At 39.4% G+C, this 13,908-nt stretch overlaps 1 protein-coding gene across 8 annotated transcripts in view; it reads left to right on the top strand.

Annotated features, from left to right (window-relative positions):
* The window catches only part of PTPN13 (protein tyrosine phosphatase non-receptor type 13), a 457,782-nt gene that overhangs the window by 396,545 nt on the left and 47,329 nt on the right, over window positions 1-13,908 (top strand). For 5 of the 8 annotated variants that reach the window (XM_073599969.1, XM_073599943.1, XM_073599995.1 and 2 more), the window contains 8 exons: window positions 1,914-2,076; window positions 2,904-3,062; window positions 3,172-3,343; window positions 3,450-3,660; window positions 6,246-6,304; window positions 7,296-7,357; window positions 8,152-8,307; window positions 13,534-13,678. In XM_073599969.1, coding sequence (XP_073456070.1) covers window positions 1,914-2,076; window positions 2,904-3,062; window positions 3,172-3,343; window positions 3,450-3,660; window positions 6,246-6,304; window positions 7,296-7,357; window positions 8,152-8,307; window positions 13,534-13,678 — 1,127 coding nt within the window. The remainder of the gene's footprint in view (window positions 1-1,913; window positions 2,077-2,903; window positions 3,063-3,171; window positions 3,344-3,449; window positions 3,661-6,245; window positions 6,305-7,295; window positions 7,358-8,151; window positions 8,308-13,533; window positions 13,679-13,908) is intronic. The other 3 variants (XM_073599986.1, XM_073599976.1, XM_073600003.1) reach the window with 1 other exon arrangement.

The raw sequence follows: 13,908 nt of genomic DNA, 5'->3' as shown, positions 1-13,908 counted from the left end.
CAACTTTTTGCACCCATGGATTCCCATATTTATCCTGAACCATCACCATATACCAGAAATGTAATCGATCTTTTTTTTTTTTTTCCATGTTTCCTTCATCCAGAGCGCATCATCGGGCACGATGTATTGCAGGCCTCCTCCACCTATTTGCCACAGGATCTCCGCACAGACTCCCAGGGGCCCACAACAGTAGGATCCCTGTTTCCAGGGGATCACTTGCTGTGCTCTCGTGGAGATAGGAGCATCCTTGTGTGTCCGGAAATGAGGTGTTGCTTTTTCCCAGTGGGACGTCGGCCCCCACTGTGTCACGACTTTGCGGATGGGCACCCGATGTATGTGATGGTGTCACCGCGCTCGACACGCCCTTAGGGCGTGTCTGTGTGAGGTGGCCCCTCTGTCGGCCGTTGGCGCGGGGCGGGACTTCCGTGGAGAGGCGGCGCTCCCTCGGTGATACAGCATTCCTCCACAGCGTCCGCTTTACATCATCACTGCGTGACGTCACACGTCGCACCCACCTGACGCACTGGGGAGGGGTATAAATAGTCTCATGCGGTGTCATTTACGCTGCTGGAGTCCCTGGGAGCCCTACACCTCATGCAGCTGCTAACAGGTAAATCTACTGAACTTATTGACAACACCTCTCACATACACTGCAATTGCATTGCACTATTTAAGAATAAAAGGTGTGGTATATTTAAGGCTTTATCCCACCTTTTTTTAGTCTTACCTGCAGATTTATTTTCTTCATTTATGGTTGCTTCTATATTCCATTTTGCTTTGAAGTCTTTGTACCCACGGACCAAATAGCATGTGAAGACAAGTTTTTCCTTCATCATATAATCAGGAACTCTTAAATGATTGAATTTATAAGGGACCTTATTACAACTACACTGTCTCACTTAGGCCCTAATACCACTTTACTTTCAGAGTCCTGACTCTGGCTCTACACAGCTTAGACAATCATTTCCGTCAGCTGCATGAGATTATAGGCTCCTAGTTATCCATTTAAAAGAGGTTTCTTTGTAAGCATATACCCCTTTTTTTCTGCTGAAGGATTTAATATCCTAATTAAATATAAATATAGACATGCACTAAGATTGACATGTCATATTAACATTTTTGATTGATTCACAGGAAACATTGGTTTTAAAATCATATACAAAATATTTATACCGCTCTCTGTGGGTGATCCGGCTTAGTTGGGAGATTCCTGCGGGCAGGACCATTTGTGTCCAGAAATTCGCTCTGATATCAGTTACCCACTGTAGATCAGGCTCTGAGTCCCCAAAACATTGGGGCTAGAACCTCTTGTTGGGAAATACCTGCTATCTACACGGATGCATCTATGTATGTATTAATATGTGTACTTTAACATGTTCTTGTTGAATTTTTTCTTTTTTTGTTTTGCATATGTACTTCGTTCTTTTGCTGATTTATCTCTGTATCTATTTATTAGAAATAAAGTCCACGCATTTTCCTGAAGAAGCCATAAGGCGAAACATGTAGAATGATTGCGTGGAAAACTGTATGGAGGAAGTGACTCTTTTAATGTAGTTTTTTTCTGTAATAAAAATATATTTTTTTTTAATTAAATTTAGTGTGATATCCATTTATACTAACAAGCACCCTTAAAGTCCCATATTCCCCAATATGGTTTTTCTTCATCGCTGGATAGAGATGGGGCTTGGATAAGTATTAGGAGGTGCTGGAGAGGCTGCTACACACTAATGCTATCTTAATGCATTCTATGCATTAAGATAAAAAACTTTCTGTCTTTACAACTCCTTTGAGAGTAGTAATTTGAGGATTATTTAATAGAGCAATAAAATATATAGAAAAAAACAGAAATGTAGTATTGCAGATGTATAGACTGTATAAATGATAGTTGTTTGATGAAGTATTTCCTATTACAGCAACCCTCCATCTCCCGTTTCACTCGAATTGACTCCAAGTCCCAGTGACAGCGTCCCACAACTGTTGGATTCTGGCGCTTACTTAATTAATTCAAAGTCGCTTCTTGAAGACCCGTCATCTTTCAAAAGCCTTAGACTGAAAGACCTTGAGGATTATGAGCCAGTGAGTTTTTACTTGCACTTTCTCTCTTAAGTCTGGAAGCAGCAGTAGATTTACTACCTTTTACATTTTAAAGCAGTCAATGCTAGAAAATATGTAGACATGGTTTACTTGTCACTTTACTATAAAAATCAGATTTCACACTTGTTTGTTAGTAAGTGACCTTATTACTCTCTAAATGATTTAACTGCAGGCAGATTTAAAACATCAATTTTTGCAGTTATGTATTTATTAAAAAACTATCAAATAAATTTTTAACTGTATATAATGCTACCCACATGGTCTGCAAAAGGAAGGGTCACTGCTGGGAGCCAGTTGGGTACTTTAATTGTAATATTTTATTTTGATATGGCTCAAAGTGATTGTAAACGATCACCTTGTAATACAACCCTTTCAGTTTTAATTGAAATGAAAGACAAAACATTTTTGTATAGATATACAAAAAAAATAAATACCTTTTTTCCCTGATTACATTCCCTTTGTTCTCTGCTGCATAAGGGCTAGGGAAGGAGGAGAAGCAGCAGCACACTGAGCTTCCCGGTGAATGGTTGTGCAGCGGGGCCACATCAGGACAAGTCTGATCATTGGAGGAGAGCATGCTGAGTTCCCAGCATAGCTATAGAACTGACCATGGTGTGTTCTCCTGCTTAGCGTGGTCGGTTTTTATTAGGAAAGCAAGGAAACTAGCAGGATGACCAGGGATTTCACATAAAGGAAGCAATACAAAGAGAACAGGAGACTTTCTCATACAAGTAAATGGTACAGCAGTCACATCAGGCAATGAAGTGTTGGAGGTAACAAACACTTTAATATCTAATGTCTTTTTTCAGGAGGTGGAGCTGCGTGTCACTCTGACTAAATCCGAAAAGGGGAGCCTAGGCTTCACGGTGACCAAAGCCAATGATTGTGTTGGCTGCTACATTCATGACATCATACAAGATCCAGCCAAAAGTGATGGACGTCTGCAACCTGGTGATAGACTTATTAAGGTTGGTATACGTCTACTGCTTCTTTGCTATAATCTTTTATAAGAGCAGACCAGATGCTTAAATAATGCACTGACCTTTTTGATTTTAATATTTTTGTATACTGTTGCAGGTTAATGATGTAGATGTCTCAAATATGAGTCATACTGAAGCAGTAAATCTACTCAGAGCAGCACCCAAAACAGTCCGCCTTGTGCTTGGCCGTGTCTTAGAAATTCCTAAACCACAATTTCCGGCTCATCTCCTGTCTGATGTCACTCTGACATGCCACAAAGGTATTTTAGGTAGGAAGTACATTTGTATTTTTGTTGCCTTTTCCCTATGTGTGAAAATATTTTTTACCTTGTTGCTTTATTGCAGCTTTATATTCATCATTCTGCTTCCATACAGGTCTGTCACTCTCAGGAGGCCCTGATAGCCCCTCCCAAGTTATTTATATAGAAAATATCAAACCAGGCTCAGTTGTTGATCAAGAAGGGAGCTTGAAAATGCTGGATATCATCCATTATATCAATGGAGAAAGCACTTTAAATATGACACTAGATGAAGCAAAGCGTGCCCTTGAATCGGCTCTACCAGTTGTTGTACTAAAAGCAACAAGGTACATAATCTATTTTTCTCCTTTTTATTACAATGTAAAAGTCATATAAGTATACTGGTATGCCTGTGTCGTTCATTTATATACATTAATGGATAGCACATACATTTTTTTTTTTTAGATTAATTGTACTGCATTGCCATTTACATTGTTGTTGTTTATGGTTTTGTATATATGATGCCAGTATATTCTGCAATGCTTCTCTATTGGCAAAAAAAAAAATCACAAAAATGTACATAAAAGGGTTAACACTGTTGTACACATTAAACCAGAATATGAAGGGGCCATGCATTCCAGAGCTTACAGTTCTCAATAAATTCACACACTGCAAAGTATAATGGTGTGCAGTTATTCACTTGGCTAAATACATGTGTTCTAAAATGATGCTTGGGCTGGCACTTATCAAAAGGGCTCATCTGTCCAACAGTATTGGTGAACTGGTATGTCTGCTTGGTCCTAAGTGGAAAGTTGCTTGATACTGCTCATAAAAACACTTCTCCCTGCAAAGCCTTGCTTTATTTCCTTCATGGCTGTAATGCATGACAGTGAGGTCACAACTATTTCAAAAAATCCTCTTTTTTTTTTTTTTTTTTTTTTTTATATAAGCTTTGCTTTTCTTTGCCTTTTACAGACATTTCCAGTGTCCAGTGAAGCCCATAGATTTCAGATTCCAATTCTACTTTTGTAAAAAAAAAACTGTTCAAATTATGGAATTATGTTTTTATTAGTGTATGATATTGTTTACAAGGCAAGATATGATGCATCTACTTAGGGCTGAACTCCAGTCTTACACAGTTGTACATGTTCCTCCCCTGTACTGAAATTTCTTACTTTGATTTCACTGTGCACTAGAGCTGCACGATTCTGGCCAAAATGACAATCACGAATTTTTCTGCTTAGAATAAAAAAATCACAATTCTCGCGACGTAAAATCTTTCACATTATACAAAAAAATATTGGGCTAACTTTACTGGTTAGTGTTTTTTTTTTTTTTGTTTTTTTTTTTTTATTCATTAAAGTAATTTTTTCCAAAAAAATTGCATTTTAAAGACCGCTGCGCAAATACAGTGTGACATAAAATATTGCAACACCACCATTTTATTCTCTAGGGTCTCTACTAAAAAAAATATATATAATGTTTGGGGGTTCTAATTAATTTTCTAGCAAAAAATAAAAAATGATTTTAACTTGAAACCAACAAATGTCAGAAAAAGGTTTAGTGTTTAAGTGGTTAAACTTTCTTCATTTACACACAAGTCTATTCCTTTCACAAATTGTTACAATGTTTATACTTAAGTTCCACTGCTAAAGAACGTTGTGATTCTTGACAGACTGTCGGGTTTCTTCCTTTCTTTTGACTGCTGTGGCTTCAGCAGAGCAGAGAGAATTCTCTGCATAGAAAGAATCGTGAAACACTTTTGTCAAGATCGCAACGGGGAAAAAAAATCATGATAACGTTTGTTGACGATTAATCGTGCAGCTCTACTGTGCACTATGAGTTTCTCATAGTGTGCATTAGAAGCTGCAGCAAGTTAGCGCCCGCCTTATTTCTCGGCTGTAGGTTGTCCAGCATAATCTAGCTCTTTTCTCCCCAGGCTTACTGTCCTTAGCCGCTCCTTGCATGCATTGAATTTCAGTTCTTTTGCTCAGCATTGCAAATGGGCGTTATCTAGGACAGTCTGCACGTAGACGTAATCTGGCTTAGAATGCCCATCCCTTCAGGATGGACTCAAGGGACAATAAAAATCCTCATTTGCAATGAGACTGCCTCTGCACTGTAAAGGTAAAGGCTTGTTTGGGTCTAGTGGACTATTTTAGTTTTTCTGGAGATAGGCGTTCAAACTCAGACTGTTTGCTGCCTCCTTCCTCTGCTATCTGCATGAGTCACTTCAGACTTTTCCTGACACCAAGAAAAAAGGTGACGGGGAGCAGCACAGCCTGTGATTGACCGCCTCAGCTCTGTTCCTGTGTGTTGGGTGGGGGGGGGGGCTCCCGTCCCTTTCCTTTCCTTTCCTCCCCTCCAATAAGCTCTCAATGAGCTTTGCAATGTGTAATTTTGGGTCTCTAACCCCTGCTTTTCTTTCACAAGTTACTTCACTGGGTATATGTAAGTGTTTACAATCACTTTAAGCCATTTAGATTTTTGCATAACTTCTTCTTAGAGCCAGCCCACTGCTTGCATTAGGGCTGAGGACACATGAGAGGGGTACTGCAGCAGGGTGCTATGATGTTTTTTGCCAGCCATGTACAGCCTGCCTGCATTGCATAGAGAAGCACAAAGACCTAGTGATGACATCACTGAGTCTAAAATAAGCATAATGTAATGTAATAACATGTTTTATTAGCCTGTTCATTAGGGAGGGGGGACCAGGGAAGGGAAAAGTACATTTTAGTTTCGCTTTAAAACAGGGGCATCTACTGTAGTTTGAACGTGGTGGGATCCTCTTGCAACAATTCATTCACAGAATGAATCTTGGAAGACCTGATTAAAATAAAATGTGTCCTTTTTAACATTATGAAAGCAATGTAATTTCTTTAGCTCCTATGGTTAATTTCTACAGAAATGTATTCACTTTTTTTTTTATTAGGGAAGGCAATCCTGTGATGCAAAGCAATAAAGAACTTTCAAAACCTTCTAAAGTTAATGGTAAATCTACATTACCTTAAAATAGCTTGTTTATAATTATTATTATATACGTTCTGTGTGTATTTTTCTGTGAGTATTTTTTCTGTGAGTATTTTTTCTGTGCTTTCAAAGATTGTCACTGCTGATTACGGATGAGCTCCGGCGTGTTCGCACAGCCCACGTGCATAGTGCTGATGTATCCTTTCTCATCTTAAAAGTGTATTTGCTTGCAAGGTGTAAAGTCACAATTTCACTTTAGATCCCCTCTCCTCAGCAGCAAATGCCTTCCTTTTGCTTCCACGTTGCTTTCAGCCACTGGGAGTGAAAGCAAAACCCTGTTTAAGCTACATATAACTGGACTCCCCAAGTGACAGTGCTGTAAGCACATGTTACAAATAGAAAAATTGTCTGTCACATCAGGTACAAATTTGGAGGCAGAGCCCTGCCAAGGGTTAAAGATGATTTTTATTTCAGGAGCTCTCCAATTCCCTCTATTTGGATACTAGGAAAACTTTAAAGCTCATCTCTGGGCAAATAAAAAATGATCCCCTTCACTGGGTCTGTGCCCGCACTGCAAGGGTTAACAGCTTGATCTGGCTAGGGGAGGGGAGAAACCGTTTTACTTACCTGATCCTCTGGTCCCCTGGCAGGTGGCAATCTCCCATGATACGGTGGTGTACTGTCCATCTGTGTCCTCCTGCCCATTGCAGGGCTTTGGACCCTGCTCTGGTCTTGACAACATCAGGACCCTACACCGGTGCTGCATGCCGGAGCAGATGCTGTGGGTTATCATGTATATAAATCTCCTTATATAATTTTCCTAAACAAAAACAAGCAAATAATCCTTTTAGTGCAGGCACATGCCCACTGTAAGGGATAATTTTTTTATTTGCCCCGAGTTGGGCTTTAACAGTAAAATGTCTGAAGTTGTGTTTATATAATTCTATAATATTGTATAAGGCTATAATATGCATATTCAAATGATCCTTCATTATTTCCTTATTGACTATAGGCTATCCTGGTGGGGAACGGTTTAGGCGGATAGAAGATAATTCAGATGTATATTCTCCAGAGGTAACTATTTTTATTTGGATTTAGCTGATTTCTTGTTAATACACAAAGATGTACAAGTCAAACGCTACAAACTTTATTTGAAGTGCACAAACTATGTCTCTGCACAGCAGCGCGGTACTTTACGCTGCTGTGAGGCAACGTGCGGTGCTTACCTGTGCAATGAGGTAAAATACATGTCTGCAATTTACTGCAGCTCACTGCATCGCGCCTCTGGGCTGCGTTGCAATGCGAGTGGGGCACATAGAGAACAATTGTTTTCAATGTGTCCTAGTGGTGACTAGCGCTCATTCAGTGTGGACCTATGTGTAAATGAGCCCTTACACAGTGATTGAATATCTATACTTTCTTAAAAGTAACATGAAATACAAACCAGCTTTATGTAATTGCCTTTATTGCTTTTCAAGAGTATCACTATGTTAGCCTTATAATTTGGTTTAAAAACCCTGACAAACTGCCTGTTAAGTGTTCTGATATGCTTATGCTCTAAACATAATGAATCTAATATTCCGAGGTTAGTTCTCATGTTACCAGATAGCAAAAAATCAACATATTTACTCATATTTACTAATATTTGATTTTTTTAGTTCTTGAAAGGAGTAGTGATTGTCAGGGATTAAATGTTTATAGCGCCTCTCCATTTACGTAGTGCCACAGGGTATGTATGGGTCAGGGAGTCCTATATAAGCCATGTCAGTTATAGCAAAAGGGAGGACTAATATCAAGTTAAACCTTTCTTCAACTGCACATTAAATAGCTTTGTCTAAATCTGCCTTTTTTTCTTTGTGTTCCTAAAGGCTGGCATAATTCATGTTGTTTTGGAAAAGCCTGCCTCTGGAGAATTGGGATTTTCCCTGATAGGAGGTGAATATGGTATATTTGTGAAATCCATCAGCCCTGGGGGTGTAGCTGACATAGAGGGGAACTTGCAGGTTGGAGACAGATTGCTTAAGGTAACCTTTCTTGAGTCTGGTTGCTTCTCAATTTTTATCTCTGTAGATTCTATGTTGCTGAAGACCCTTCTATTGCTATCAATTTCTGATGGCCCCCTAGAGCATAAAAAACATATTTGTTGGATTCTCGGCAGCTTAATAAACCTTCCAATGTATAGGTAAATTCCCCCCTGAACCACCTTTTCTTCCAGTTTTTAGGCATTAAGCAGTTTGCTGTCTCCTGCACCTTATTGTGTGGTATCCGTTTCAAAGATTAGAGTAAACCTGGGTAATATATATATATATATATATATATATATATATATATATATATATATATATATATATATACACACACAGTGGCTTGCGAAAGTATTCGGCCCCCTTGAACTTTTCAACCTTTTGCCACATTTCAGGCTTCAAACATAAAGATATAAAATTTTAATTTTTTGTGAAGAATCACCAACAAGTGGGACACAATTGTCAAGTGGAACGAAATCTATTGGATATTTTAAACTTTTTTAGCAATTAAAAAACTGAAAAGTGGTGCGTGCAAAATTATTCGGCCCCTTTAATTTCAGTGCTGCAAACTCACTCCAGAAGTTCAGCGAGGATCTCTGAATGATCCAATGTTGTCCTAAATGACTGATGGTGATAAATAGAATCCACCTGTGTGTAATCAAGTCTCTGTATAAATGCACCTGCTCTGTGATAGTCTCAGGGTTCTGTTGAAAGCGCAGAGAGCGTCATGAAGACCAAGGAACACACCAGGCAGGTCCGTAATACTGTTGTGGAGAAGTTTAAAGCCGGATTTGGATACAAAAAGATTTCCCAAGCTTTAAACATCCCAATGAGCACTGTGCAAGCGATCATTTTGAAATGGAAGGAGTATCAGACCACTGCAAATCTACCAAGACCTGGCTGTCCCTCTAAACTTTCAGCTCAGACAAGGAGAAGACTGATCAGAGATGCAGCCAAGAGGCCCATGATCACTCTGGATAAACCGCAGAGAACTACAGCTGAGGTGGGAGAGTCTGTTCATAGGACAACAATCAGTCGTACACTGCACAAATCTGGCCTTTATGGAAGAGTGGCAAGAAGAAAGCCATTTCTCAAAGATATCCATAAAAAGTCTCATCTAAAGTTTGCCACAAGCCACCTGGGAGACACACCAAACATGCGGAAGAAGGTGCTCTGGTCCGATGAAACCAAAATCGAACTTTTTGGCCACAATGCAAAACGATATGTTTGGCGTAAAAGCAACACAGCTCATCACACTCAACACACCATCCCCACTGTCAAACATGGTGGTGGCAGCATCATGGTTTGGGCCTGCTTTTCTTTAGCAGGGACAGGGAAGATGGTTAAAGTTGAGGGGAAGATGGATGCAGCCAAATACAGGACCATTCTGGATGATAACCTGTTGGAGTCTGCAAAAGACCTAAAACTCGGACGGAGATTTATCTTCCAACAAGACAATGATCCCAAACATACAGCAAAATCTACAAAGGAATGGTTCACAAATAAAACATATCCAGGTGTTAGAATGGCCAAGTCAAAGTCCAGACCTGAATCCAATCGAGAATCTGTGGAAAGAGCTGAAAACTGCTGTTCACAAACGCTCTCCATCCAACCTCACTGAGTTCGAGCTGTTTTGCAAGGAAGAATGGGCAAGAATTTCTCTCGATGTGCAAAACTGATAGAGACATACCCCAAGCGACTTGCAGCTGTAATCGCAGCAAAAGGTGGCTCTACAAAGTATTAACGCAAGGGGGCCGAATAATTTTGCACGCCCCACTTTTCATTTTTTTATTAGTTAAAAAAGTTTCAAAAATCCAAAAGATTTCATTCCACTTCACAATTGTGTCCCACTTGTTGGTGATTCTTCACAAAAAATAAAAATTTTATATCTATAAATAATTAGGTTGGCATTGCTTATCTGAATACACTAGTTTCTTATGGTACATGGACACAACATCTTAGTATTGGAGCATGAGATTATTTCTAAAGTCCCTAGATGTATAAATGTCTTCTTTTTGCTCTGAGAGATGCAAAACCTTTATCTTTTGTTTTTTCTTTGCAATTTTTTGTGTCCGGAATCTTCTAGTAAGACACTAGCTGCTCACAATCTTTGAGGCTTCAGTTTGTGAGGACAGACAAGCACCCCACACAGACAAAAGCACCATTTTACTCTCTGGAGCATGTGATCAACTGGTGTATCCACTCCCTGCCTCCTCACTGCACAGCACAGCAATCGGGTCGTGAGTACCCCTGCTGGGTTGATCCTTACTACACATGGAAGACCAAAGGCTCAAGGTGAATGAGTTAGCAGGTCTTGCCAGCTCACACTCTGATAATGGTTCAGGGGAAGCCTGTAGCATCTCCTCTACCAATCCTGATTATAGTAGTGTTGATCACTGTCCCCAGTCTAAGTCGCTATCCGCCTCAGAGGCCTCCCTAGATCCTTCTGAAACACCCTCCTCCTCCTGTCTTTGCAGAGAGGAATTTTCAGCCGCTATGTCTGATTTTATGTGTAGGCTATCAGCCCTGTTATAGAGGCCTCAGATCGGAGGGGATGCAGGCAGTCTCTCTCACCTCTTCTCCAGAGACCATCTCTGATTCTCCTCTTACAGCTTCTATAATTCATGAAGAGGAGGAGAAGGAAGGGTTCCTCCTCTTGCTCAGAGGATCTCATATAAAGGGCAAACACACTCGGCTGATATTTATCCCAAACCTAAAGCCCATCTCCAGAGAAAGGAAAAATCATCCCTACAGAAGGGCTACACTCGCCTTGAAGAGTTAAATGTTCATTAAGGCCTAGGAAGCCACAAAGTAAGGATTTTTGACCTGTAAAATCCTTTTCTTGGCGTACAGTATAGGTGGTTAGGGTTATCCATGGTTATCAGGGGTAAGGTAGTTATAGAGTTTGATATAGAAGTCCCCAAAGGTCTTGGCCATGGCTTGAAGACAATACGTTGGGGTACCATCTGGCTGGAACAAATGATCAGGTACAGATTTAAAAGTATGCTGTCTAAGTTTGTTCACCAGCATTCTATTGGGTTTATTAAAATATTAATAAATTTGTTTAGCCCACAGAAGTGATTTAGCTATTGTTTGCATTTCCAAGGCTTTAAGTTGATCCCAAAGTAAATCAACTTCCCACAAATGAGTCACTAAGAGAGCATATAGTAGTTGCTGTTCAGTTCTGTGCAACTGACTTTGCAGGGAGGCTTTAGCCTGGTTCATATCTCTGTTTAATCGGGTGCCAGCAGAGATGCATTGACCCCTAATGTTCACTTTATGTGCTTACCAAAATGTAGAAGGACTTTGCACTGAGCCCTTAATCTGAAAAATTCTATCAAGTCCTGGAAAAGTTGCTCTTGGACAGTCTTTTGTTCAAACACCAATGACATGTTTTAGGGTGGGGATTAGAGATCAACAAGTCATTATAGATGGACACATGATCTGACCATGTAATATGATTTATTTCAGAGCCCACAGTGTTAGTAATTAAGGGTGCTGAAATTAAAAAAAAAAATCTAACCTGGAGTAAAGCACAAACCCTTTATGAAAGGGATGTGTAATTCATGCATCTTCGAGCATCAAAGAAACAATGTTCTCAAATTAACCTATGAAAATATATAAATTATTAATCTGGTGGAGGGCGAATTCTGAAACAGTGCATTTCTGTCCCTTCATGGGAACATGACCAAATTGAAATCTGAGGCCACAACCTTGAATGAGTGGCAGTGTGAAGCTTTGCAAAAACTTGAGTCAAGAATCTGATCTGGAATTTGAGGTATAGACATTAAAGTGGATGTAAACCCGATTCGTGAAACTTGAACTGCGCACATTTATCTGCAGTGTTTTCTTATCTCTCTTCAAAGCACTAAGTCCTGTGGCTTTCTCCTGCTCAGTTCTCCTGTTATCAGCATGATAACTTCTGACAAGTTCTCTATCAACTGTGATAAAACCAGGCTGACATTTGTGTCGAACAAGTTGCTATAAATAGATTAGCAAACAGCTTAACTATTCACAGAACAGTTCTGAGAGTTTCTGCCTATGTGAAGAGGGGGTGTGTGCCTTTCCTCCAATCAGCTGTCTTGGCTGTATGCCCAGACTTCACACTCAATGCTAAACAGGAAGAGAAAATCTCTAAACATGATGTGAACTTTCTAAAGACTATATAAAGCTGAAGACAGCAGATATTCATGTAAAACGTATGTAGAGAGATTTGTTTCATTCCTGTGTATCACCTGAGGCTGTTCACTTAACTGGGTATATGTGAGGGTTTACATCCACTTTAAGCAAAGTGAGTGGAGTTTCAGTATATTTAAGTTAGCCATACATTATACAATTTTTTTTGTTCAATTTTCTTTAGATTCACCTTCAACTATCTAGTGCAAGGGCCAACCTGATTGCATACAAAGTTGAGAATGTTTAGGTTCGACCTCATATTATATGGTTTTGGTATATTTAAAGGAAAATCGTAGCCTTACAGTCTAACAATACGAATCAGAGGGGTCAGAGAAGGCGGCTTGTACTCTCAAAGGGCAATTATCCTTGATCGGAATTCTTTTGAAAATTAGTTTCTTGTATCATGATCATGTCTGCCCTTGAGGATTTAAACTCCTTCCATGCCAACCATCTTTTCTAAAAGAGTTCAGACCTTTGCCATTAGAAGACATTATATGCAGAGACATGGTTATAAAATGACGTAGACTCTGTGTAATACCTTAAAGGATAGGTTTACCTTTGGAACATTTTACATGTTCTGCCCATGTTTAGGGTGGAACATGGAACATGTTCTAGCATCTCTACCTTCTCTTAGTCTAAGACTAATATCCTTTGTCCTGTAATGTACTCCATGAAAAGTGTTTTGAAGCAAAGTCCTATTTTCCTGGCTGTTGTGTTACTTTAGCGTCCGTATTTGGAATCTCTGATATGGAACATGTATGCAGATAAGAAATTCTAACTTTTCTCTGATTTTTATTTACTGCTTGCTTATTTGGGTCAGTGGCTCAGATCAAGTTAGGTCAAGCTAATCAGCTACGAATTTCAGAAGGAGCACAGTGATGGGAGACCCTAAATTTCTCTTTTATGAAGGTTGTAAACGCTTTTAATTAGGCTTCCTTTGCTGGCTGGCAGGACTGAGTGTTGGGGACATTTGCATAGTTCCCACTGGCACACCAGTTGGTAGGAATGAGCCACAGAATCCTGGTTATTAATGAGTTATGTTCTCCACAGGTAAATGGGGAGAATATGCAGGGTGCTACACATAGTAAAGCAGTGTCTTGTCTTCGAAACGCCAAGGGACTGCTACAGATTGAAGTTTCCCGTGAATTTATGCCAAAGGATACATCTGATTTTGATAAGTGTAATGGAAACCTTGGTAAGTGCATATGTTTAGAACACTTAATTGTGTATATGTGTCATTTGGCGTATAACTAGCATTATCTGACTAAAATATTTAGGCGTTTTGTATATTTTACCCCTAATAACTTAAGTGTTTTTATAGCATGAATGTGTTTCTATTTGCAAGTTATAAAAGGGTAATTGTATCTTCAAATAGCACTGTTACTGAAAAAGTAATACAAGTTTAACTAAAGTGATATCCTCAAA

This window comes from Aquarana catesbeiana, linkage group LG01 (assembly GCF_042186555.1).
Source record: "Aquarana catesbeiana isolate 2022-GZ linkage group LG01, ASM4218655v1, whole genome shotgun sequence".
Lineage (NCBI taxonomy): Eukaryota > Metazoa > Chordata > Amphibia > Anura > Ranidae > Aquarana > Aquarana catesbeiana.
This window is presented reverse-complemented; position numbering and strand designations above follow the sequence as displayed.